Source organism: Dendropsophus ebraccatus, chromosome 2 (assembly GCF_027789765.1).
Source record: "Dendropsophus ebraccatus isolate aDenEbr1 chromosome 2, aDenEbr1.pat, whole genome shotgun sequence".
Taxonomy (NCBI): Eukaryota; Metazoa; Chordata; class Amphibia; order Anura; family Hylidae; genus Dendropsophus; species Dendropsophus ebraccatus.
In genome coordinates, this window is record NC_091455.1 from 199,290,363 (window position 1) to 199,317,849 (window position 27,487).

A 27,487-nucleotide genomic window follows, 5' to 3' on the forward strand; every position below is an offset into this window, starting at 1 on the left:
GCCCAACATTTCTTGTGTGTTCACCAGGCACATCTGATGTAGGGAAAACATATTGGGGGAGATTTATCAAACATGGTGTAAAGTGAAACTGGCTCAGTTGCCCCTAGCAACCAATCAGATTCCACCTTTCATTTTCCAATGAGTCTGTGAGGAATGAAAGGTGGAATCTGATTGGTTGCTAGGGGCAACTGAGCCAGTTTCACTTTACACCATGTGATAAATCTGTGATAAATCTCCTCCCATTGTCTGGAATTTAAAGAGTCCCACGGAAAATCCAGGGATGGGCCCTTTAAGAGATATAATGATATAGGGGATATAATGTAAAGGGGAGTGGGGCTGGGGGGGGTAGACTTCCATTTAGGATGCTCATCCATCAAAACAGCAGACAGCATACATCATACATCTCCTTAGAGGGCCCAGCATCGCTCCTGTGTAATACCTTATATCCCCTGTGGAGGCGCTGCAGGGAATGTAAAAGAATCTATATTCGTGTCCGATAGCAGATAGACTGCGCAAAGTAGATTCCAAATAGTCCCTATTCACAGTTTAGGGTCCTCAGCGGTCCGGAATATATATCAGCAGAATATACCGCTAAATAAATTCACATTATTTCACATACAACCTGACAAGGTGCGTTCTCATGAATGGCTTACTCTATCGCTGGGCTAGCATTATGGTGGACCATTAATATCACACTAGCATCAGTATTAGTAAAGCTCAACACGTCCATCAATCAGATGACTGAAGGAGCTCCCCATTGTATAGCAGGCACAGCGCCACACATGTGGAAGTGGTTGTGCCTGGTATTGCAGCTTAGTATCAACCACCTGAATGAGATGAAACAGCATAGCTCTGCAATACCAGACGTAGCCACTACTAAATGTGTGGCGCTGTCTGGGCTAAACAATGGAGGGGAATATAGGAAAAAGAGAAGAGCAAGATATATAATAGGAAATAGATATAGATAGAGAGATAATTTTGCTTCTATACATAGTTAGTTATGTATCTATTAATGTTTGCCTATCTATATGTATTTTCTTTCTATTTTCTTATATCTATCAAATATTCTACATATATATGTATTGGTGTATACTGTATGCATAGCACAAGTGATATTGTTTTTTGTATACATTTTTATGCACCTGGGTATCGATTACATCACGTGATGCTGATCAATCTAGTTGTAGATTGTACACGCTACACTACACTGCCTAATCCCTGCAGTACCACCTAGGGGGCGACATAGAGCGCACTGCGGAAAGTTCTCCGCTCAGCCGCCGTCCTCGCTGCGCGTTCCCGTGAAGTGAGGGGGCGCGTCCTCGGCGTTTCCTAGCGACAATACACATACACCGGGAGAGGGGCGACCGTGCGGCGCACACAGACAGGTAACCACCGAGAACACGGACGTGATACGGGACGTGCTGCCCCTGCAGCTTGGACTGATACACTGTGTGGTGTTATGGCAATGGGAAGTTGTTTTGCAAAGTGTGAACACAGCTGTATGTATGGGCCTGGGATGGAGGATATACAGTATGTGGTCATATGTGCTATATACACACGTGTAATATTTATACATAATTTTACGATTAGTTTAGTCCGGTGTTCCCCAACCTGATCTTTTGGCTGTTGCAAAACTACAACTCCCAGCATGCCCTGACAGGTGGAGGTGTAGTTTTGCAGCAGCTGTAAAGAGGTTTTCCTCTCTTATAAAGTAATGGTATATTATAAGGACGTCACTATGGTCACCAGGGCCCTGGGTCCTGCAATAGATGGGGCTGCACTACTAGTTTAGCCCTCTGGCCCCATTACTTGGCTGCAGTTCTCCGCACATCCTGTGGTGGCGCTGTGGAGGGAATAATATTAAAGGGCTGTAGGGTCTCGGAGCTGTACTGATTATCTGCTGCAAGTTCTTCATTATTCCACAGTTGTATCCATGGAGACTAAAGGCCCTATTCCACGGAACGATTATCGTCCGTATTCGGCCGATATCGGCCGCTACGGACGATAATCGTCCCGTGGAATAGAGTGCAACGATCAGCCGATATCGTTCATGTCGGCTGATCGTTGCAGTCGCTTGTTTTTCAACATGTTGAAAAACAAGCGACTGATATAGCAGCGATCTGCTGCCGTCGCTCCGTTGAATAGCAGCTGCTGTATCCTATGGGCTGCCCGGACGATCAGCGATCCCCCGGGCAGCCCCCCCGCAGCTCCCCGACGCCCCCTCCCGCACTCACCTGCTCGCAGCAGCCGCGTTGAATAGCGGTGGCAGCGAGCGGGGAACGAGGAGCAAACGAGCGCTAATAGCGCTCGTTTGCTCCTCTAAACGACCCGTGTAATAGGCCCTTAAGGGCCCTATTCCACCGAACGATTATCGTTCAGATTATCGTTAAATCGTTCGAATCTAAACGATAATCATTCGGTTGAAATGCAGTTAACGATTAACGACCGAACGAGAAATCGTTGATCGCTTTATAAGACCTGGACCTATTTTTATCGTTGCTCATTCGCAAAACATTCGCAAATCGTTCGCATTGAATAAGACGCCGTTCGGTCGTTCGCAATAGATACGAACGCAATAGCAAATAAATAGCGAAGAAAAAATGATCGCAATTACGATCATAAGTAACGATTATCGCTCCATGGAAATGAGTGAACATTTTCAGGTCTTTCGCAATAGCGGTCGTTTGAGATCGTTAATCGTTAACGATTATGCAAACGATAATCATTTGGTGGAATAGGGCCCTAAATCCCACCCCCTTCTGGCTTCAGCAGTGATGTCATGGCGGTGCACTGCTGATGTCATATCGGTGATTTTCTGTGTAATCCCCAGGCTCCTCCTACTTGTATGTTATAACCTGCTGTAGGTGGACAACAGTCCTACATTTATTCAATACACACAGCTAGTAAGTCACATAACAACAGCCAATACAACCAGGGCCTGTCCTGTATGCAGGTGATATAGTACCAGAGCCTGTCCTGTATGCAGGTGATATAGTACCAGAGCTTGTCCTGTATGTAGGTGAAATAGTACCAGGACTTGTCCTGTATGCAGGTGATATAGTACCAGAGCCTGTCCTGTATGCAGGTGATATAGTACCAGGGCCTGTCCTGTATGCAGCTGATATAGTACCAGAGCCTGTCCTGTATGCAGATAATATAGTACCAGAGTCTGTCCTGTATGCAGGTGATATAGTACCAGAGCCTGTCCTGTATGCAGGTGATATAGTACCAGAGCCTGTCTTGTATGCAGGTGATATAGTACCAGGGCCTGTCCTGTATGCAGGTGATATAGTACCAGAGCCTGTCCTGTATGCAGGTGATATAGTACCAGAGCCTGTCCTGTATGCAGGTGATATAGTACCATAGCCTGTCCTGTATGCAGGTGATATAGTACCAGAGCCTGTCCTGTATGCAGGTGATATAGTACCAGAGCCTGTCCTGTATGCAGGTGATATAGTACCAGAGCCTGTCCTGTATGCAGGTGATATAGTACCAGAGCCTGTCCTGTATGCAGGTGATATAGTACCATAGCCTGTCCTGTATGCAGGTGATATAGTACCAGAGCCTGTCCTGTATGCAGGTAATATAGTACCAGGACCTGTCCTGTATGCAGGTGATATAGAACCAGAGCCTGTCCTGTATGGAGGTGATATAGTACCAGGACCTGTCCTGTATGCAGATGATATAGTACCAGGACCTATCCTGTATGCAGGTGATATAGTACCAGAGCCTGTCCTGTATGCAGGTGATATAGTACCAGAGCCTGTCCTGTATGCAGGTGATATAGTACCAGAGCCTGTCCTGTATGCAGGTGATATAGTACCATAGCCTGTCCTGTATGCAGGTGATATAGTACCAGAGCCTGTCCTGTATGCAGGTTATATAGTACCAGGACCTGTCCTGTATGCAGGTGATATAGTACCAGAGCCTGTCCTGTATGCAGGTGATATAGTACCAGGACCTGTCCTGTATGCAGGTGATATAGAACCAGAGCCTGTCCTGTATGGAGGTGATATAGTACCAGGACCTGTCCTGTATGCAGATGATATAGTACCAGAACCTATCCTGTATGCAGGTGATATAGTACCAGAGCCTGTCCTGTATGCAGGTGATATAGAACCAGAGCCTGTCCTGTATGCAGGTGATATAGTACCAGGACCTGTCCGAATGCAGGGGATATAGAAGCAGGGCCTGTCCTGTATGCAGGTGATATAGAACCAGAGCCTGTCCTGTATGCAGGTGATATAGTACCAGAGCTTGTCCTGTATGCAGGTGAAATAGTACCAGAGCTTGTCCTGTATGCAGGTGATATAGTACCAGAGCTTGTCCTGTATGCAGGTGATATAGTACCAGGACCTGACCTGTATGCAGGTGATATAGTACCAGGGCCTGTCCTGTATGCAGGTGATATAGTACCAGGGCCTGTCCTGTATGCAGATGATATAGTACCAGGGCCTGTCCTGTATGCAGGTGATATAGTACCAGAGCCTGTCCTGTATGCAGGTGATATAGTACCAGGGCATGTCCTGTATGTAGGTGATATAGTACCAGCGCCTGTCCTGTATGCAAGTGATATAGTACCAGCGCCAGTCCTGTATGCAAGTGATATAGTACCAGGGCCTGTCCTGTATGCAGGTGATATAGTACCAGCGCCTGTCCTGTATGCAAGTGATATAGTACCAGCGCCAGTCCTGTATGCAAGTGATATAGTACCAGGGCCTGTCCTGTATGCAGGTGATATAGTACCAGAGCCTGTCCTGTATGCAGGTGATATAGTACCAGGGCCTGTCCTGTATGTAGGTGATATAGTACCAGAGCCTGTCCTGTATGCAGGTGATATAGTACCAGGGCCTGTCCTGTATGTAGGTGATATAGTACCAGAGCCTGTCCTGTATGCAGGTGATATAGTACCAGGGCCTGTCCTGTATGTAGGTGATATAGTACCAGCGCCAGTCCTGTATGCAAGTGATATAGTACCAGAGCCTGTCCTGTATGCAGGTGATATAGAACCAGGATTTGTCTCCATTGCAGGTCATATAGAAACAGGTCTCCTCTTCACAGGTCATTTAGAGTAAGCACAGATGTTGGCTCTGTCAGGTTTCCACAATATATGACGGTGCAGACTAGTTTTTCCACTCCTTCTCAACAAGTATAAAAATGCAACAACATGCCAAGAAAATATCAGTAAAGTGAGTCTGATGGCTCCACCGCACCATCAGTCCATTAAAGTTTTATTATCCTCCCTAAATCTTATAATCTCATTTATAGCCATTGATCATGTGTTGTCTATAAGACCAAAGAAGAGATAGGCGTGTATTCTTTACATATTTTGCAGCGTCTCACTTTACAGCAAAGCGACACGTAACGCAAAAACAACTTGTGGTCCTCCAGCCCTTGCAAAATTACAACTCCCAGCATGCCCGACAGCCGAAGGCCTCAAGACAGCTGGGCCTCAGTGTGCCGCCATATAGACTCATATGCATATGATTTTTACAAATTTAATCTCCGCAAGGACGATGTATACACGTCACGTTCATTCTCTGCAGCGTGATATACTGGAACAGGAGGTGCTGGTTATTAGTAAAGTGGGTGAAAAGAGACCTCTGCATTGATCCCTATGTGTAAGTCACACCTGTGACACCTAAATCTGGTGAAATCCATCTGTCACTTAGACTTAAGTAACAGAATGAGGTTATGTGGTATTCAGCTTGTTAAAGGAACAGGTGGTAATGGTTTGATTTACCCTCGGCACAGTAACGCCGAGCAGATGTAAGGCTCTTATACCATCTGCAACTACCCTGACGTTCAGAAGTTTGAGATTTATTTTATTTTGGCTTCATATATGTGACAGTGACACTGCGGCTAGAAGGTTATCAGCCAAAAAAATCTGCCTCCCAAAAGGTGGCGCCAGAGCTACTTTGCATATCCTGCAACAATTTGATGAAAGGGGTACTTTTTCTTTTAAATTATCTGGTTTCAATAAATTATATAGATTTGTCATTTGTCTATTTAAAAAATACCAAGTCTTCCAGTACTTATCAGCTGATGTATGTTCTGCAGGAAGTGGTGTATTCTTCCCAGTCTGACACAGTGCTCTCTGCTGCCACCTCTGTCCATGTGAGGATCTGTCCAATACAATAGCAAATCCCCATAGAAAACCTCTCCTGCTCTGGACGGTTCCTGACATAGACAGAGGTGGCAGCAGAGAGTACTGTGTCAGACTGGAAAGAATACACCACTTCCTGCAGGACATACAGCAGCTGATAAGTACTGGAAAACTTGAGATTTTTAAATAGAAGTAAATTACAAACCTGTATAACTTTATGAAAACAGTTGATTTGAAAGAATAAGATTTTCACTGGAGTACCCCTGTAATCTTGCACAGTTCACAAATACTAAAAATTGCATATGTGCAAGGTTAAAGGGGAGATGCCACCAAATAAAAGAAAAGGCAGGCAGGCACCCATCCCTGTGCCTCCGTAGCGCCGCTCCCGGGTCCTGCTGATGGCCACCAGATGTCAACTTCAGCTGGAAACTGGGTACGAGATCCAATGAGAATACATACTTGCAGCGGGATTGACATCCCATTGTGAGTATGTAAGTTAACCCCCCTGGCGGCCGTAGCTTACATCACCTCCTCCCCGCTCCGGCTTGCTTCAGAGGTTCCCGGCGTCTGCTCGTCCCGCTCAGCCAATCAGTGCACATCCCCGCCGCAGCCACTGATTGGCTGAGTGGGACGTGCTGCCGAGAACCCCTGAAGCAAACCGCAGCGGGGAGGAGGTGATGTATGCTACGGCCGCTAGGGGGTTAGCCCAGCCTTACTGACACAGAGCTGGGAAGGGATCTCAAAAAATAACTTACAAGTATAACTGTATTAGTTGATATTGGAATACCCCTTTAATAACACCCCCACCCAGTACCGTCATAGTACAGAATGAAAGGGCTTCTGGGCCTCGGAATGATTTTGTTTTGCACAGAGCTGAGTTTGTGGGACACAACTTTTCATTAGGTAAAGCGACCAAATCCTAAGCTACTGATGAATAAGTGATGGCCGTCCCAGGAGGATAGACGGCTTTGGAATATGGCTGCCAGGCCTGGCTTGTCTCCTCCAGAACATCCTTGCAGAGCCGGGACACACAACGTTACCTCTTCTGAATGAGGATGCGATGCCGGCGATCAATCCTATGCCGCAAGCTGTTGTTCTCATTACTGCAAATAGGAACATAAATATTAATTTGCCAAAGCAAACGTCATATTAATGGAGGGAAAATGAAAGAAACAATTTCAGTAAATTAATGACGGACAATTAAATCCGGCTTCTCCGCGAGTGCGGCTGTGTATTATATATGACACCGGTGCGCATTATACCTGGGGGATGGGTGGAGAAGTGTTCATTTACACAGTCAGAAACATTTCCTTAAGACTACATTGCAAGTCATTTTCAGGTGCTAAAAAAAACATAAAAGATTTATAATGTAATACAGTGATGGTGAGAGAAGAGAGGACTGGTCTGGGGATGCTCCTAAAGAAGAACTCCAGAGAAAAAGAAAGTTATACAGATTTGTAAATTACTTTGATTTAAAAATATCTCTAGTCTTCCAGTACTTATCAGCTGCTGTATGCTCTGCAGGAAGTGGTGTATTCTTTCCAGTCTGACACAGCGCTCTCTCCTGCCACCTCTGTCTGTGATAGGAACTGTCCATGTTCATTCCCAGAAAGATTGTTCGCCCTTCATATATGACCAGTTTGTACAATTTTAAGGGGCAATCTGCTCCGAGATATGTGCAGGGTTGTGTCTGCAAAACGATTTTTCAATGTTTGTTCCACTGTTATTTAACCATCAGACTACTTTTATCTAATGTGTCTGGCCACCCTAACTTTTTCCACGGCATAGATGTTTCAAAACTAGCCTGGCCTGGAGTTCTCCTTTAAATAATCACTGTTGTTTTCCCCATTTCTTAACCTAATACTGAACATTTTTGGAAATCAATGAAGTTACCAAACATGACTGCTTACCCCAGAAAACAACGGGAAAGTCATGATTACTTGCAATCTGCTGTCCACTATCTATCTATCTATCTATCTATCTATCTATCTATCTATCTATCTATCTCCTATCTATCTATCTATCTATTATCTATCTATCTCCTATCTATCTATCTCCTATCTATCTATCTCCTATCTATCTCCTATCTATCTATCTCCTATCTATCTATCTATCTATCTATCTATCTATCTATCTATCTATCTATCTCCTATCTATCTATCTATTATCTATCTATCTCCTATCTATCTATCTCCTATCTATCTATCTCCTATCTATCTCCTATCTATCTATCTCCTATCTATCTATCTATCTATCTACGAAGCGATGGTCCGCAGCACACCAGCATAGGTGAAAAAAGTGTTTATTACCAAGAGTGCAAGATACAAGGAAGCAACGTTTCGATTTCCTCTCAAAATCGAAACGTTGCTTCCTTGTATTTTGCACTCTTGATAATAAACACTTTTTTCACCTATGCTGGTGTGCTGCGGACCATCGCTTCGTATCTTTTGGGATCCCAGGCCAAGGGACTTGCTCTGTACAGCACCCGCTGCACCTGAATTGGAAGTGCGGCTTTCTCCTACTTCTATCTATCTATCTATCTATCTATCTATCTATCTATCTATCTATCTATCTATCTATCTATCTATATTGTATATATTACTGTCTCCCTCATCCCGGTGTGGGGTATATATTACTGCCTCCCTCACCCTGGTGTGGGGCATATATCGTATATTACTGTCTCCCTCATCCCGGTGTGGGGTATATATCGTATATTACTGTCTCCCTCACCCCAGTGTGGGGTATATATGGTATATATTACTGTCTCCCTCACCCCGGTGTGGGGTATATATCGTATATTACTGTCTCCCTCATCCCGGTGTGGGGTATATATATCACTGTTGGCTATGTTTGCAGGATCTCCTACATTGCAGTCAGGTTCACAAGTGTCACAGATATAATTGCTTGTTCTCATGTCCCACCATGTAAATGTTCCCGCCTGACTCTATCTCCAGGCCATCATTTATCATCAGGAAAGGTGAAACATGTTATTTTTTCCACCCAGACAATGAGCACCAGGCTTCATAAAGTGACTGCCACATTTAGCTTATGCCAGAGCTGCATCAAAGTCCTCAGCAGCCCCTGGGCAGAATGTGTGGGAGGCCCCTTTCCTCTTTTACAGAGAAACATACAAGAGAAAGATGATGAAAGATGATGTCAGCCAGTGTTCAGCACCCCAGCTGGTGCAAAACTACCACTCCCATCATACCAAGACTAGTGATGTCACGATACCAGAATTTTGAGTTCGATACCAATACCAACTTTTTTTTCAATGCTCAATACCAATTCGATACTTAATACATTATATTTAAAAAAAAAAACACAATAGAGATCCCCCCCCCGACTGTCAGGTCTGTACGAACCATATTACTTTATAAATAAAGTTTCCATTATTTAAAATAAATGTTCTTAAAAAAAATAGCCCTATTCTGATTCTTAACATGGCTATGGGGCAATCTGTAGTTTTATTTAGTACCACGTTTTTATGTGGTACTGAATTTGGTGGTTTCTCCGCTTGCACCATTTACCGTGTGTCATCAGGAAGGTGATAATCTTATAATATGCACAATAACACTTCAGTTATAGGGGGATGATGGGAACTGTAGTCATGTAATACACTTCAGCTATCAGGGGGATGATGGGAACTGTAGTCATGTAATACACTTCAGCTATCAGGGGGATGATGGGAACTGTAGTCATGTAATACACACTTTAGCTATCAGGGGGGATGATGGGAACTGTAGTCATGTGATACACTTCAGCTATCAGGGGGATGATGGGAACTGTAGTCATGTAATACACTTCAGCTATCAGGGGGATGATGGGATCTGTAGTCATGTAATACACTTCAGCTATCAGGGGGATGATGGGAACTGTAGTCATGTAATACACTTCAGCTTTTAGGGGGATGATGGGAACTGTAGTCATGTAATACACTTCAGCTTTTAGGGGGATGATGGTGGTTGTAATTGCACTATTCCAGCTGGATTCGGGCAGCAGAGTAATCTTCAGGCTACAGCCCCCCTCCCCCTTCCCTTCACAGTCGCAGCCAGGCCGACCTTTTGTTCACCCCCCACATTGCTGATGCCGGCCCCGGGAGTGTCCTGACGGTCCTGCCTGCCGCCCTCGCCTCACAGCTCCAGCTCCTGTCAGATCTCCTCCTCGCCTCCCCCACCTCCAGCCTTCTCCTGCGTTCTTCCCTCCCGGACCGTGCAGCTCTCAGCCGCTCTCCTCCCTCTCCTGCCGCCGACCCTGTGCTGCCCTATGGATGAGCTATGCAATGCTATACTAACCCGGGACCCCGCGCACCCCTCTGCCCTTGTCAGACACTCACCGGCCCAGCTGTGTCTCATGCTCGGTGCCTGTGGAGGTGGGGGAAGGTCCTCATCTTAGCCCATAGGACCCGCAGTGACACACACGTGTCCCGGGGCTGGCGATGTCAGCGGCAGGAGCGGCAACGTAAAATTTGCCGGCGGCAGCTGCATGATAGGTGGAAGATCTGGGCCCGAGTGAGCGCGCAGGGTCCCGGGTCTGTGTTCGCAGGGGTGGCACAGAGAGAACATGACAGGCTCTCAGGTAGCCGCCTGTCATGTTCTCGGCCCTATATGTTAAACTACGCTATTTTGTAGTTTAACATAAAGTATCGATACCAGGAAATCCTGGTATTGAACCGTTTTTTTGCCTTGAAAATCGATAGTAGTATCGATTTTTCGGTGCATCGTGCATCCCTAACCAAGACATGATGGGAGTTCAGTGCCCCTTTGAGTGGCAGCAGTAAGGGGTGACATGTCCTCTCTGCTGCCACCAGTGGCTGTGTTGGGAACTGCACCTATACCCAGCGCTAATGTTCATTATAGGCTTTAGAAAAAACGTTACACTTGGAAAAGCTGTCTGTGGTTGCAGTGTAGCAGATAAATAGTCAGTCATCCTGCTATACTGTGCCGTGACTGCAGCGCTAGTGACACAGGCGGCTTCTCCAAGTGTAATGTCTATTCTAAAACTAACGTGCATTATATAGGCATCCAGGAAGGCTCCATATCTGCATGCAGCAGTGATAGTGATATGTAACTGTGCTGGGACCAAGGCTTGAGCAGCCCTGCAGTTCCCGACCATTGGTGGTAATACACAGGCAGGGTTGCCACTTACTGCTGCCACTTAAAAGGGGTTGTTCACCAATTTTATTTTCTTTCAAATCAACTGGTGCAAGAAAGTGCCAGAGATTTGTAATTTACTTCTATTAAAATTCTATCAAATCTTCTTCCAGTACTTATCAGCTGCTGTATGTCCGGCAATACATGGTGTATTCTCTCCAGTCCGACACAGCGCTCTCTGCTGCCACATCTGTCCACGTTAGGAACTGTCCAGAGTAGTAGCAAATCCCCATAGAAAACCTCTTCTGCTCTGCAGACTGGAAAGAATACACCACTTCTTGCAGGACAAACAGCAGCTGATAAGTACTGGAAGAGTTGAGATTTTTTTAATAGAAATAAATTTATAAATTTCTGGCACCAGTTGATTTGAAAGAAAATAAATAAGTAAATTGGTGAACAACCAATTTAATGTAAAAATGTAAAAAAAAAATTAAAGGTATATTAAAGGAACATTAAAAAAAATTGTCTTTGACTGAGATACCCATTTCAATTTATGGCAAAGTTGACATTTTAGAGGTAAATGTGGTATACTTGAAAAATCTTCTGATGTTATTGACATCACTGTCAAAATTGGATTCTCCTGAAAGGTTCTGCATCCGCATACGTTTATCCTGTGTTTTATTATTTGTAGAATGGGGAAAAAAGTAAAGAAGGAGGTTGAGCCACCACCAAAGGATGTGGTAAGTTTTCCATTATTAATATTATTATTATTAGTATAGTAGTAGAAATGCTGCTCATATTGTTAGACCAGTTCTACACAATCAGGCTATGTTCACACAACATAAGTTCCGTGGGAATCCCGGCTGTTGTTACAACGGCCATGATTCCCACGGAACTTACGTAGTGCTCACTTCTGAGGGAATTTATACACATAGGGGGACATGTATGAAAAGGCGAAAATGCCTTTTTTAGGCACAGATGGGGCAGATCGGCGTAAAAATATTCGCAAATTTTGCAAATATTTTTTTCCCATCTGTGCCACCTTCACCAGTGGGGCGGAGAGGGGATGCGGCAGCACACAGAGGGGGCGCGACCTCTTCATAAATGTCCCCCATAGTATACACTCCAGCCGGGACCCGGCCACATCCCTAGCGGCGCCATAAAAAAGTGTCATGTCAGTTTTCTGCGGCCGCTATTTAGTGACTAGCAGCCGCAGAAAACCCTGTCAGTGCACACTATGGAGTGAGCGGCACCGGCCGAACGCTCCATAGTGTGCAGTGGGGAGTTCTGATGCAGGCGCGCATGGATGCGCCTGCATCAGAACTAAGTGGTGCTAAAGATCATCTGGCCAGTACTGGTAACGGAACGGCCAGTCTCTTACAGTGTGTGAACATAGCCTCATATTGTATATGCGCTTGACCACAGGCGTGTCAAACTCAGGCTCTCCAGCTGTTGCAAGACTACAACTCCCATCATGCCTGGACAGCCAAAGCTAAAGCTTTGGCTTTCCAGACATGATGGGAATTGTAATTTTTTAAAAGGCTGAGAGCCTGAGTTTGACACCCCTGCACCAGACCCTCTTCCTTTGCACTGATCTCAGTGATGGGCACTAGAGATGATCCCACCTGGAGCATGTTTGAGGCAGAGTTCATTGTTTGAATATTGGAGGCTTGAAGAAGTTGGATGCAGTCCTAAGGAGTCCTGGAAAACATGGTTACAGCCATAGGCCATAGACTATATCCATGTTTTCCTAGACTCCCGAGGGCCGCATCCAACTTCCTTAGCCACCGGTAATCAAATGTGGAGCATGCTGGAGTCGCGCTCATGTCTAATCGCCATAGCCGTCATCTGGTGGCGACTGTTTAGTAAGTCAGAACAGCTACCCTCTGACCTGCAAAAACACATAAAAACCTCCCTAGGTGAACACAACCTAAAGAGGTCACTTGGCCTTTGAAAATGGATGGCCTAGCCTCACTATAGACTATAGGTGTAATGGCTGTGTTCACACAAGCTACAGTTTAATTTCAGTTCTGTGCAGTGCAGTATTTTCACTGAAATGATGCAGTGCCGCCACAATGTGTGAACGTTACCTAGATGAGTTGGAGTCTGACTCCCAGCATCCTTACAATGACCTGTTATTAGAGGCTGTGGAGCTCATGCAAGCACTTTTCTTATTGACCCATATTTTTAATGGCCCTATTATTTGTAGCTGCGGCACAAGGTACAAGGTGAAGCTGTGACCCCCTGACTGCCTACTGAGCTGATGGCACAGCTGGATTGATATAAATGAAAGCATTTAACATAGCTTTGTTGCCTGTGTCTTTGTTTTTATTTTAATTAAAAAAACACAACTTTATTTGGGCTGTGAATGGTGTCAAAGAGGCGAAGCCTGTTATTCCCTGGGCCCTAGAACTGCTACACTTCACTGTGCTGTATGCAGAGTGTATGTGGCTGATTATACAGAGGGCAAGAATACAGCACAGTAGCTGAGGTGGTGCTAGGACCCAGGGAACAATAGGCTCCACCTCTTTGACACCATTCACAGCCCAAATAAATGTTTTTTTTTACAAAAATAAATAAATAATAATAAATGTAAAAAATTTTTTTAATAAAATAACAGGCATAGGCAGCAAAGGTTTGTTCTGAATGCTTCAGTTGTTATCTATCCAGCTGTGCTATCCACCTTTGTTTCCTGTGTCTTTTTTTTTTCTTAATAAAATAACTCCTTTATTTGGGCTGTGAATGGTGTCTAGGAGGCAGAGCCTATTTTTCTGTGGGTCCTAGCACTGTCTCGCCTCACTGCTGTATACCTCTGCATTATTAAGCCACATACACTCTGAATACAGCAAAGTGAGGTATAGTAGTTTTAGGGCCCAGGGAATAATAGACTCCGCCTCTTTGACACTGTTCACAGCCCAAATAAAGGTGTTTTTTAATGAAAATAAAAACACAGACACAGACATAAAAGGTATGTTCTGAATGCTTTCATTTATATCTATACAGCCCAGCAGCTTGGTAAGCAGTCAGCAAATCTCAGATTTACTTTAAGGGTAGCTTCATATGCAGCGAAATTCACTGCGGATCCTGGTAGTGTGACGTTGAATGGGCCACATACCTGCAGCGGAATTTTCATTCCACTGCGGATATGTAACTCGGCAGCACTGATTGGCTGATGGGGACCAACGGGAGCCGGTAGCCTCACACACTGCTGCGGCACAGCGCAGGTAATGTATTCTTTGGGCCAGGGACTGCGGGCTACGGGCGGCCTTACTTGCATCTCTGCCTGTAGTGTAATCTCTATATACAGTTCACTAATAATATTCCCCTTTGTGCTCGCAGTTTGATCCTTTAGCGATTGAAAGTAAAAAGGCAGAAACCGCAGTTCTAATGCTTCAGTCCCCGGAAGAGGAAATCCTGGCCAAATCCTGTGACGCCTTATACAAATTTGCACTGAAAGGTTTGTGTTATATAATGTAATTCAGAAGTAACTATAACAGTGTTCACCCTGCTAAAATCCCTGCCGATTCTGCCCTAGAGTCAACGCGTTTCTGCATGAAAATTCATCCCCATTGACTTCAGTTTTTAAAAACCATATCGACATAGAACAAAAGTAGCCCTCTTTCTGCATGGAAAAACACACATGTTAATCCAACTTTATAAAATGCACAAAGTTACATAGTAAAATGTATAATAAAAGTAAAATAAAACAAGAATGGGAAGTGTTAGAGATGAAGGTTGTATAAGGACATGGACAATTTTACTGCTTCCTGTGTATACATACCTATATAGCTCCAGCCCTTTGCTACTAACATTGTAACACAAGTCATATATATATATATATATATATATATATATATATATATATATATACACACAAAACCAACTAAAATATGGTAAAATGTGCGTCTGTTCCTATCATTATCATCAATTAAAAAGTGTTTATTAAATAAAGGTGACATAAAAGGGTCGCGCCGTAATACTGAGGTATTGCCTATTATCTATGGGTATGTTCACAATGAGTAAAATAGGCGGATATGTCACTTCTTTGAGCGGAGAGCGGCAGCAGCGGAGGAGTGCGCGCTCTCTCATGGAGATGCTATGACACACTGAGGCAGGTGGAATTCCACGGCGGAACTCCGAGTTCCTCAGCGAAATTCCGCCTATTTTACTCGGTGTGTACATACCCTAAGGCCGGGTTTACTTTTAGTAGAAAAGCACCATAGGGAAACGCATCTTTGAGCTGATCCCATTAATTTCTATGGCACAGTTTAAAGCATCCGGTGTGCTAGTAGTGCTGCCGGATCGCCAGACATGCTGTCTGTCAGAATATGTGTTCTGTTGTACAGTGTGCCCGTTGATGAAAAATAGGATAGAAAGCTGGATGACAACTGATGCCTTTTCAGTATCAGTTGTGACATCGGATGTGTTCAGTTTCTGAAAAAATAAAACTGAAACGGATGCAACTGATAAATGAAAACCCAGCCTAAGGCCCCGTTCACACTAAGTAAAACAGGCGGAATTCTGTGGCGGAGCCACGGAATCGCAGCTGCCTCAGTGTCACACAGTGTCTTTATGGCATGGCTTGTGCGCCTCCGCTTCCATCACTCTTTGCTCGAAGAATTGACATGTCAATTCTTTGAGCGGAGAGCAGGGTTCACTCAGTTTTGCTCAGTGTGAATAAACCCTTATAGTCTTGCATCTTAATGTGAGGTTGGAAGGAAGGGAATGCATGGCCACTTACCTTACTATACAGTACATGTGCTGGGTGCAATAGAAAATGTGAAATGGGCACTGATGCCTTCTGTACTATGAGCATCACCCAACACTGGATTTTCCACGGGTACAGGAGGTGAGCAGTAATGCACATAGTATTGTATGTACAGTGTGTGAAATGTGTGGAGCACACCGACATCCTATCCCATAGCTGTAGGTAATCCCCCTTCCCCCCTAGTATGAAGTATTCCTCATGTAGGCATCTCCCTGATAGCACTCAAATCACCCCTGTTTGTCACCCCCCTATAGGTAACCCCCCTCCCAGTATATAGTATCCCCCAATGTTATAGGCATACCACTGTATGTAATGTCAGTTATCTCTCCCTCCCAATCAATATAATATGTTAGCCACCCCCCCTAGTATCCCCCCAACAGATAATGTCCCCCATGGTAGGCATCTCCCCTAATGTCCCCCCCCCCCAAAGTAGATAGTGTCCTCCATGGTTGGCATCTCCACTACTATCCTCCCCAGCAGATTGTGTCCCCCATGGTAGGCATGTCCCCTAGTATTCCCCCCTCATTAGATAGTGTTCCCCTTGGTAGACATCTCCCCCCATGTAGTCATTCCTTCAGTGCAAAGAAAGTCATACTCACCTAGCTTAAGCTCTGCAGCAGTTCTTCCTGCCCTTTTGTCTCTGCTCTGTGAGCACCATGACGTCACTCGTTCACCAGAGCACTGAGGGAAGTTGGGATCTGCCTTTTGGAGCCAGAAGAGCAGTGCTACCTGCGGCCACAAGAGTAATTAACAGGGTGGGGAACCAATGACTACTCATTCTGTCATTACAGCCCTGCATTTACATTTTAAGTGCCTCTCAGGAGCACTTGCAGTAATAGGACATTAGCAGCATCCGGGAGGCCCACTGGGCCACTGGGTGCTGCAAATGATGATGGCTCGGGGGGGCCCAGAGTATTGCAGGTGCGGGCCACCAATCTTTGTCCGTCCCATATAGTTTTAATAGAGAAGCTACCTGACTGACACTCTGTTCAGACAGGGAGATATGGCACCTCCATTCTCATGATTGGGAAGGGTGCCATCGATCAGAACCTTGTCACTTATCCTGCACATAGGTGATATGGCATCATAGCGCAAACTCTTTAAACTAGCAATAAGCACCCAACCTATACCTAAAAATAATAATAGCAATAGCAACAAGAAGAAATACACAGTTTCTAAAACATGTAAATACATAGAAAGCCATACACTATCTTCACGTCATTCATATTTATGTGACATCAGTGTGAACTTGGACTGACCGTACTGTTACGCGGGACAAGGAGGGCTGCATCTCACGTCTAATCCAATCCACTCAGTTAACCTGCTTATTACTTTTAGCTGTTATCGATCCCTTAACAAGCCACAGCTATCGTTGGATGACACTAAATTATTCATTCATGTTCCTCTAGGAGATGAAAATAAAATAACCCTTCTTGGATTTGGAGCGGTGGAATCACTATCTAAGCTCATCTCTCACGAAGATAAAATAGTCCGCAGAAACGCCACCATGGTGTGCGGTATCATGGCAGCGCACGGTCAGTCATTTTATTACCTAAAGTAAAAAGCTACTACCGAGACTGTAAGCATGCAGGTCTGGCTTCTCTACCCTGTCATAGAGAAAGCCTGTGGGTCCGGCTATACTCCCATACAGAAAGTGATTGACAGGTCTCCTTATGTACAGAATTACAATGGAGAATATGGTAATCACTTCAGCAGGGACAGAAGAACTCACTGCTTTAAGGGTCTTTTACACAGATTATTGCCCAATTGCCCTGTGTAAAAGTAACAGCGATCAGCTGAGGAGAAGGAAAACGCCAGTTCCTCGCCTGACCGTATCTTTTGAGCCAGCTGTAAAATTTATTTCTATTGGCTGCACATCTTCCTGTTTAAACAGGAGATGTACATCCAATAGCAAAGGAAAACTGGCAGCACGGATATGCATATATCTGGGCTGTCAGTTTCCAGATTACACAGCCAATGCATACTTACCTAGTGTGCTGCTGTGTGATCCGGCATCCCGCTCTCCGACTGCCACTGGATCTTCATGCCACCACCTCCTCCAGAATGATGGAGGGGACAGCCGTAGAGTGGGATGCCAGATCACACAGCAGTGCAGAAGGCATGTATATGCTCAGACAGATATGTATATGACAGATTTTTGAAGCCAAAGCCAGAAATAGATTTGAAAAGAGCAGTAATCTCAGTCTTTCCTTTATGACCTGTTCCCTGTTTATAGTCCATTCTTGGCTTTGGCTTCAAAGATCTGTCAGATAAATCTCTCTGTGTAAACGCACCTTAAGGGGCGGCAAATACATTAATAAACCTTGTACTCTGTGAGGGTTTATCCACAGAATAGGAGATATCTAGCATGAGTGTCTGAATGTCCTTATCTGCTCTTCCCTTATGTGTATGTCATACTTCAGTAAACTCAATACTGTCATTGATGTGAGATGGGTTCACCAGGTGACTGTCGGTATATTCATCATTCCATAAGTGAAGGCTTGTCATTATAATAATGTAATATGGTCTTGCCATATAACGTTGGTCTTTGCTCTTACTCCCAGGTGAGGTCAGGAGACTGATGCAGACGCTGGATCTGATACCTCCGCTAATCACTCGCCTCGCACCAGAAGGTACAGACTGCAAAATGTTTTGTTGACAAACCCCACCATCTGCTCTTAAGTTTTCACCGTAACTAATAGCTGCTTATGGGGATTACAGAAAACAGGTTTTACAGTATATGCCTCCGTCTAATGTCTTAGATGCTTTGTACAATCAACCACTTAAAGAGCAATTTCAGCCTAGAAGCCCATTTACCTGTACGCCTCCTGCATTGTTAATAGTACTGATAACATGATATTAATGGCCTTTTTCTAAGATATTCACAGCAGAAGGATCATTATTCATCTGTTATCCGTCCTTCCCATTCCACAATTTGTGAAAAAGAAAATTTACAGGAAACATTTTATATGAAAGGTTCACATATCTGATTCTTGATTTCTCTTGTAATAGGAGTACAGAGATATGGGGATCCAGAACAGTGGACCCTTCCTTTATTAATGGAGTTAATTGGAAGGATTGGAAAAACAGATCTGCTTTGTCACAAAACTAGCGCCACCCCTGTTTATAGGTTGTGTGTGGTATTACAACTCCTTTCACTTCAAGAGGCACTGTCACGAAAACTGTTTTGTTTGTTTTTTTTAAAAAAAGAATGCAACGGGTATGTGATAACAAGCAGTTTTGCAATATACTGTCTTTATTTTCTTATTAAAATGGTATTTTTAAGAAATCAACTTTTCCCCTGCCCACAGGATAAGGGGAAAGTAGGAGATCGTAGCGGGCCCGACTACTGTACTCCCTGCCGATCTCTGTATCAGGCCCCCAGCTTCTGTATTATGAATAGAGCCTCGGATACGGCGCGTGACCCTTGGCTCTATTCATTCCTATGGAGTGATGGAAAGAGCCGAGTACGCCGGAAGAGCGATGTACTTGGCTCTTTATGTCGGCTCCATTGGAATGAATAGAGCCATGGGTCATGTGTCGTGCCCATGGCTCTATTCATTACAAAGAAGCTGGGGCCCGATATGGAAATCAGCGGGGGGGTAGAGAGGTCAGACCCCCGCAATCTTCTACTTTTGCCCTGTCCTCTTGATAGGTAAAGAGTTGATTTTCTTGGAATACTGCTTTAAGACCTCCATGTTTGAAGTGTCACCGGTGATAATGAGCTGCAAAGGGCGGTCCCTTTGATGATTCTTTCACTGACACAGACTGGGATAGCGGACCATGTTGCAACATGCATGCTACTCATTGTCCCGAGCGGTATGGGTCTGAACACTCAGACCTGAACTAATCAAAACTTTTGACATGTCTCTATTAACGGTCAAAAGTTTTTCCAAACGACAGTAAAACTTTAAATCAGCGTTATACAAATGGCCACTTAGTGTCTTCCTTCACTGCGCATCTACATTCAGTAGCAGAGAATCATGCGGGTGCTTGCATTGTATGGTCAGTATGAGCGTGCAAAGGACTGAGACTTCTTGGGGGGACTTATGAAGACTGGCGGTGTCTTATATTAGGTTCCGCACCCTTTCCCTGGCAGGATTCACTAAGGGGCCCATGCCTCTTAGTGAATTCAGCCGGCCGCGGGGGCCAGACCTGCGCCCGGCATAGTAAATCTATGCCGGCTTCCAGCAGGTGTACATTTGGATCAATTTTTTTCTGCCTGCGAGCAGGCGTAAATCATGATAAATGAGGTGCGGGAGGAGGCCTCGCCTCCTCCCCACTTTGTCACGCCCCCCGAGCGGGGAATACGGCTGGCATACGCCAGGGAGAGGGGGCGAATCTGCACCTTCTCCCTGGCGTACGCCTTGGGTGGATAGTTCATAAATGTCTCCCTAGTGTTTGGGCTCTTGGGCTCCTGTTTGAGAAAGCACCAAATAAGAGCAAGAAGCACAGTTTGGCCATATGTATAATGTTGATTTAAACAAGAAAAAAAAAAACAGTATATTGGAAAACTGCTTGCAAAAATGTAAAAAATTCACGACAGGTACGATTTAATGGAACTGAGCTGCAAACCAAACTGAGGACAAGAGTGGCTCTGTTTCTAGAGAAAAGCAGCCAAGCATCCTAAATAACCCCTTTAATGGAGGAGGGTGTGATCTGTTCTGGATCCCCATCTTTTTTGTAGAGTAGAGAACGGTTATAAGCTATCACACAGAGAAAACATTGATTTGAATGAGAATCGTGTAATATTTATTGTCCCCTTTGGTGGCGCTGTAAAGTAACTGAACACTTACAGGCAGGTGTTATCCACAGAGCACATCTGATTGCTGGGGCTACCCCTTTAAGTACATAAATCTCACCTTGCAGTATATTTACTGCATCATATATTTTAGTTCCCAGAAAGCACAAAGGGGCGTATTTAAGCATCAGATTTCTTACATACTGACACTTTTGTGCCTCATCTGACAGAGGGGCACTGTTTATCAGAAATGGGGCAAGAGGTATAGAATTCATTTTAATGTAAAGTAATGGTGTGTTTACACAAACAGATTTATCTGACAGATATTGAAGCCAAAGTCAGGAATGGATTTGAAAAGAGGAGAAATCTCAGTCTTTCCTTTATGACATGTTCTCTGTTTATAGTCTGTTCCTGGCTTTGGCTTCAATAATCTTTAAGGGTCCTATTCCTCGGAGTGATAATCGGCCGAATCGGCCTAATTCAGCCGATTATCGCTCTGTGGAATAGAGACAACAATCAGCCGATGATCGTGTCATCGGCTGATCGTTTATTTAGGTGCAAACCTAAAATCATCGGGCACCGACTGGCATTGCTACGTGGAATAGCGGTATGCGGCGGGCGACCGACGATTTAAAACATCATACTTTACCTATCCAGGCTGCAGGTCTTCTCCTGCACTCCTTCTCCCGGTCCCGTGCACAGCAGCAGCTTCGGAGCGGCCTGTCTGAGCTGACAGACCGCTCAGCCAATCACTGTCAGCACTGAAGCTGCTGCTGCGCGCGGGAGCGGGAGAAGGAGCGCAGGAGATGACCTGCAGCCTGGATAGGTAAAGTATGATGTTTAAACAAGGGCTGCAAGGACATCGGTTACGATGTCCCTGCAGCCCTCGCTAAATGATTATCGGGCCGTGGAATAGGCCCTGTAAACGATTGGCGCCCATTTACATTGTTGATCGGGCCCCCATGGGCCCGTGGAATAGGACCCTTAGATATCTGTCAGATAAATCTGTCTGTGTAAACACACCATTAGCTAAGGGCTCTATTACATCAAATGATATCGGTGGAGACTCTGAAAGCCCCATACACCTCATACTGATGGCAGAGAGTAGGTGGTTTGTCTGACTTCAGTATAAAGTGTATGGAGACCTTTAGACTAGAAGGTTTATTAGTAATAAATAATACCGCCATATACTATGCAGTGTGTAACATGTACTTTAGGCATGTTTGAAAGTAGCGTTAATAGGTGTTCAAGTATGTAGAAGCTTCCTCAGATTTTATCTGTCCTGGACATGTAAGTCCATATGGATCCTCTCTATAACATGTCAGCAGCTGTAAACTAAAGCCACAGATAATTCTGTATAGTATACGGCTCATGGTAGGATAATATAGTTTAATGAGGCTCTCCAGTCCTAAAGTTATTGACTAGAGAACAATACTAAAATTTTATGCCTATAGTAATGTTCTGACTTTGTAAAGTAGCTGCCCCCTTGGGACCATTTGTGCTCCTGCCATCCCTTGTAAACTGGTAGTTCTGTTACCGCAGGCAGTCACACAGCTGGTTGCACAGCACACAACAGACTCCATCTTCCCCCATCTAGCGTTCTCCTCTCCTCCAGGCGTTTGGCACAGTCTTATAGACTGTGCTAACTATGACTGTAGAGGGGGTGTCAGTGCATAAACCGACTGCCAGGGCCAATGTTAGTTATGTAACAGAATCTGGTCTCCAAATGTCTTTGGTTTTTAGGTGAAATCTGCAGATTTCTGTATAATAATTCAATGTAATGTCCTATAAAATGCAGCAATATTTTTGGTTTTGTTCTCTTGCAGAAGAAGTAGTGATCCATGAATTTGCTTCCCTTTGCCTCGCACACATGGCCAATGACTACACCGGTAAGGCAAGAATATTTGAAGCAAACGGCTTGGAACATCTCATCCGTTTGTTAAGCAGCCCGGATCCTGATGTGAAGAAGAACTCCGTAGAATGCATTTATCTGCTAGCACAGGTAATGCTATGTTCAGTGCTTATCATGGAGAGACGGGTCCAATAGAAGGATTAGAGATTTCTTACTAGGTGACATCATTCTTATATAGAGGTTCATCCACTTAAGATCTCTGGCTTGCTTAAAGGGGTTGTCCAGCGAAAATCTTTTTCTTTCAAATTAACTGGTGTCAGAAAGTTATATAGATTTGTAATTTACTTCTATTTATTTATAAGACCTGGACCTATTTTTATCGTTGCTCGTTCGCAAAACGTTCGCAAATCGTTCGCATTGAATAAGACATCGTTCGGTCGTTCACAATAGATACGAACGCAATAAATAGTGAAGAAAAAACGATTGCAATTACGATCATAAGTAACGATTATCGTTCCATGGAAATGAGTGAACGTTTTCAGGTCTTTCGCAATAGCGGTCGTTTGAGATCGTTAATCGTTAACGATTATGCAAGCGATAATCGTCCGGTGGAATAGGGCCCTTAGCGTAGCTTAGCCTGGGGCTACCCAACACTTTTAGCTACAATAGGGTCACTTAACCAATGATCTTCTTGTCTACTATGTGGATTGTGCTGCATTATATCTAGGGTAAGTAAATGGGGTCATACTGTGGCTCAAAAGGAGCATTTACACAGCAGTCACAAGAAACTCATCTCATGGACACTTGTGGGTCATGGTGTGACCCCAGTCACTTAACCTTTTCACAGCTAAATCGCCATCTTGCTCAAGCCTAATGGTACTGTTACAAAAATTCATTACATCATTCGGATATACTGAGAGCTTGGATTATTAAGTGCAACCTTTCACTGTTTCTCTTTCATGCTGGACCTTCTATATGCCATGGTAAACACTGTCACTTTCCATGCAGGACTTCCAGAGTCGCAGTGCAGTATGTGACCAGAACGCTATCCCACCATTGCTGGAATTACTTAAATCCGACTATCCGGTTATTCAGCAGCTTTCTTTAAAAGCTCTGGGTAGTATCAGCTGCGAAGTAGAATGCAGACTACCTCTAAAGGAAAACCAAGCTTTAGACTACCTTCTAAAAATCCTGGAAGCAAAGGTAAGCATTTTCAATGTTATATCACACTTAGGGGGGATTTATGAAGACCGGCGTACAAGTACGCCGGTCTTCTTTTAGGCCCCGCCACCTTTTCCCCGGCAGGATTCACTAATGGTGCGTTTACACAGACAGATTTATGTGACAGATCTTTGAAGCCAAAACCAGTAACAGACTATAAACAGGGATCAGGTGATAAAGGAAAGACTGGGATCTATCCTCTTTTCAAATCCATTCCTGGCTTTGGCTTCCAAAATCTGTCTGATAAATCTTTCCGTGTAAAAGCACCGTAAGAGGCGCACGCACACTGAATCTGCGCTTCCAGCAGGTGTAGATTTTGATCATGATTTACGCATTCGAGCAGGTGTAAATCATGATAAATGAGGCCATGCCTCCTCCCCGCCTTGTCACACCTCCCCAAGCTCCCCATCCAGCCCATTGGGCGAGTGGGGCATACGGCAGGCGTGCGCCAGGGAGAAGGGGCGAATCTGCACCTTCTCCCTGGCGTACGCCTCAGGCGGACGTTTCATAAATGTCCCCCTTAGTGTTAAGCAGATCTGTCAAAGTATTCGGGTTCAGCAACATTACGCAAACCTGAACCCTCTGCATTTGATTCCCTGTGGATGCAGCATGGTTACAGCCATAGGCCATAAGTTGTATCCATGTTTTCCAACTTCACCCTCAGCAGCCACGGGTGATCAAACACAGAGTGTTCTGGCTTGGATAATGTTGCTGAACGTGAACATTTTGACAGATCTGCTCAACACTAATAAGTAAATTAGCATAAGGATCCCATGTGAAGAATTTACAGCATAGTGTCTGCCACCTACATCAGCTTGGAGACTGCTTGCTTGTATGTCCCGAAGATGTAAGTGTCCAAAAATATAATTTTTCCTCTAAGGCCTCCTTCACAGGTCCACATAGTATTAGGCCTGGACTACACTGCAAGTTTTTGTAGCTCTACTGATACCTGAAGAAGTTGGATGCAGCCCCAAGGCTGCCTGGAAAACATGAGTATAGCCATAGACCATAGGCTGTATCCATGTTTTGCAGTACTCCCTAGGGGTGCATCCAACTTCTGCAGCCACTGGTAAATAATTACTGCACGCTTGGGTTCAGACGGGTTTGAATCACTCCTCTAATAGCACAGCCATTGATGAACGTATAGGGGTTGGGTTTTGTTCGCACTCTGTCACTGACATATGGAAAAACGGTCTTACATGTGCTCTGGACTAGATAGATAGAAAAGCCAGTACACACCTGCCCCTGCTCTTCCATTGTTGCCTGGTCCCTACTGGTCTTGCGCAATGGGGTGAATTTTTATACTTAGCTGTAAGTTTTGATTCTAGAGCTTCAATACGTATTTATAGAAGATCCTGTATAGAATATACTCTTCAGTTACGGACCTGCTTTTATGACTACATATGAGCTCAATCCCTGTTACCAGGAGCTTAATGATTTACACGTGGAGGCGCTTTTGATCATTGCGAACTGCCTGGAGGACGCAGACACTGTTCAGCTTCTTCAGCAGTCAGGAGGACTTAAGAAGATATTGACCTTTGCAGAGACATCTACCCTGCCTGACTTGCAGAAAAATGCCGCCAAGGCCATCGCCAAGTCGGCTCACAATGGTATGTGACATTCACCGTTACAGTACTCTCAGAGTCATTCAGAATAATGGATGTGGATGGCCTCACTTGAGAGCGGCTTCTTTTAATATGCTGCCTTTTAATGTCAATGTTTTGACAGTATGCCATCCTTTTATTTTACACAATAGTAGAGAAGACGAGCTTGCTTATCTGGAGAATAGAGATACTATAAATGTATGTATAGATTTATGGAGAGAGAAAGAGAGCACATGGTCCATTAAATCCTCGAATTATTGTCCTAGGTCCTAGGGTATCCATTATTTTATATATATATATATATATATATATATATTTAAGCTGGGCAAACGTACAGTAAGTTGGGGTTGGTGTGTACTTCAATGCTTAACATTTGACTCCCGTTGGCTGGAAAAGGTTAAATGCAGCGCACGCAGAGGGCAGCTCCCCCCGTTACACCCTCTCCCTGCCCCTCTGGTGCAAGTGGGGCAGATGGGCCAATGCAAATAAAATATTCGCAAACGCTTGTTTGCGAGTAAAATATTCGCAAACGCGTATATTTACGTGCATTGGGCCCATCTGCGTGGTGGTGAGCAGAACACTGGCAAAATGCTGTAGGACACCAAGGGAGTATAGGTAAATATAAACATTATTTTACAATATTATCAGCTGTGCACCACTACGTGTATGCACGGCCAGCAGACAATGATTTCTAAGCAAATTTAAACGACGATCATGATTGGCATTTCGGCTAATCTTTGTCTTTATTACACAGAGTGAGTCTTTATTACACTGCTAAATCTGCCCAAATCGCTCCTTGTAATAGGGTCCACACTACGTTTTTTAATCCGTTTTTTTTCCGCATTTGTGTGCATCCGTTTTGATCCGTTTTCCCATTGATTTCCATTATAAAAAACAGGATCAAAACGCATCCTTTTTTTTTTTAACATACACAAAAACGTAGCTGACCTTACTTTTGTGTACATTAAAATAACCGATGCGTTTTGATCTGTTTTTTTGGGGGTTTTTTTTGTAATAGAAGTCGATGGAAAAAGAGATGCACACAAATGCATTAGTTTTTTTTCATCTGTTTTTCATCCGTTTTTTTTTTTTTTTTGGAAAAACAGATGTAAAAAACGGATTGCAAAAACATAGTGTGGACCCAGCCTTACACTGTGGACAAAGACCCAATATGGCGCCATATACACAATGGGAAGTAAATAACATTACAATGAGCAGAGAAGGGGAAGCACCAGGTATACAGCACTATAGTCACTGCAGCGTGTTAGTCCTGCATCCTTATAAAACACTGATCCCCCACAAACTCTTAATGTCTATCAGCAGAACGCATACATCGTCCATATTTTTTTTTCCAGGTATTTTCAGGGCTAATATCTTCTTACTTCTCTATGACTCTTGCCTTCTTAATTATCCTCATTGCTTGTTAATGAGCCATCCCCCCACTGGGCTGTTCAGGGGGCTTTGTGGGGTCCTGGTGGGCACGGCGTGATACCAGAACGTCCCCAGCACAATTATCACACTAATTGGATGACACTATTGATCTACCGGCAAATGTCATTTCCCTAAATGGAATTGTAGTCACTACTTTTAATCCCTTATGGAGCCATAAAATGTGACTTTGTGTTTCATTACATGTAAAAAAAAAAAAAATCTAAATCCAAAGCAAAGCAATTGTTTTTCATTAGCGCTTATTTTAAATACATTACATTGATTCGATTTCTTAACATTTTTTATCTTAGTGTTACCTCAACTAAAGTCTTCGTTAACCTGTGTGTATTATGCCCCATTTTACATTGTGTGAACGAAGCACAAAGAAAGAATATACATCACCAAAACATGATCTTTATTACATGAACTAGTAAAAAGGACGATTGATAATAATAATAATAATGATTATAATGAATCAGCATCAATTATAAATACTATTCCACAGCTCCAATGTAGAGAAAAAGAAAATGGACGCCACTTGATCCATCCTTTTTTTGTCAAACTTAGGAAGTAAATAGGTTATCCCAGGCACGTTAAAGAACAAGTCCTCATTTATGAGCACTCACCATCATTAGTCCTATAGTGCCATCTATTTCATTCTAGCACAGCTGCCGCCC

At 44.1% G+C, this 27,487-nt stretch overlaps 1 protein-coding gene across 3 annotated transcripts in view; it reads left to right on the forward strand.

The window, feature by feature from the left end:
• The first annotated feature begins 1,290 nt into the window (after positions 1–1,290).
• The window catches only part of ARMC3 (armadillo repeat containing 3), a 63,063-nt gene continuing 36,866 nt past the window's right edge, over positions 1,291–27,487 (forward strand). For 2 of the 3 annotated variants that reach the window (XM_069960530.1, XM_069960532.1), the window contains exons 1-8: positions 1,291–1,385; positions 11,888–11,936; positions 14,536–14,653; positions 17,374–17,499; positions 18,529–18,597; positions 22,532–22,707; positions 23,566–23,760; positions 25,205–25,388. In XM_069960530.1, coding sequence (XP_069816631.1) covers positions 11,889–11,936; positions 14,536–14,653; positions 17,374–17,499; positions 18,529–18,597; positions 22,532–22,707; positions 23,566–23,760; positions 25,205–25,388 — 916 coding nt within the window. In that variant the 5' untranslated portion in view covers positions 1,291–1,385; position 11,888. The other variant, XM_069960531.1, reaches the window with a different exon arrangement.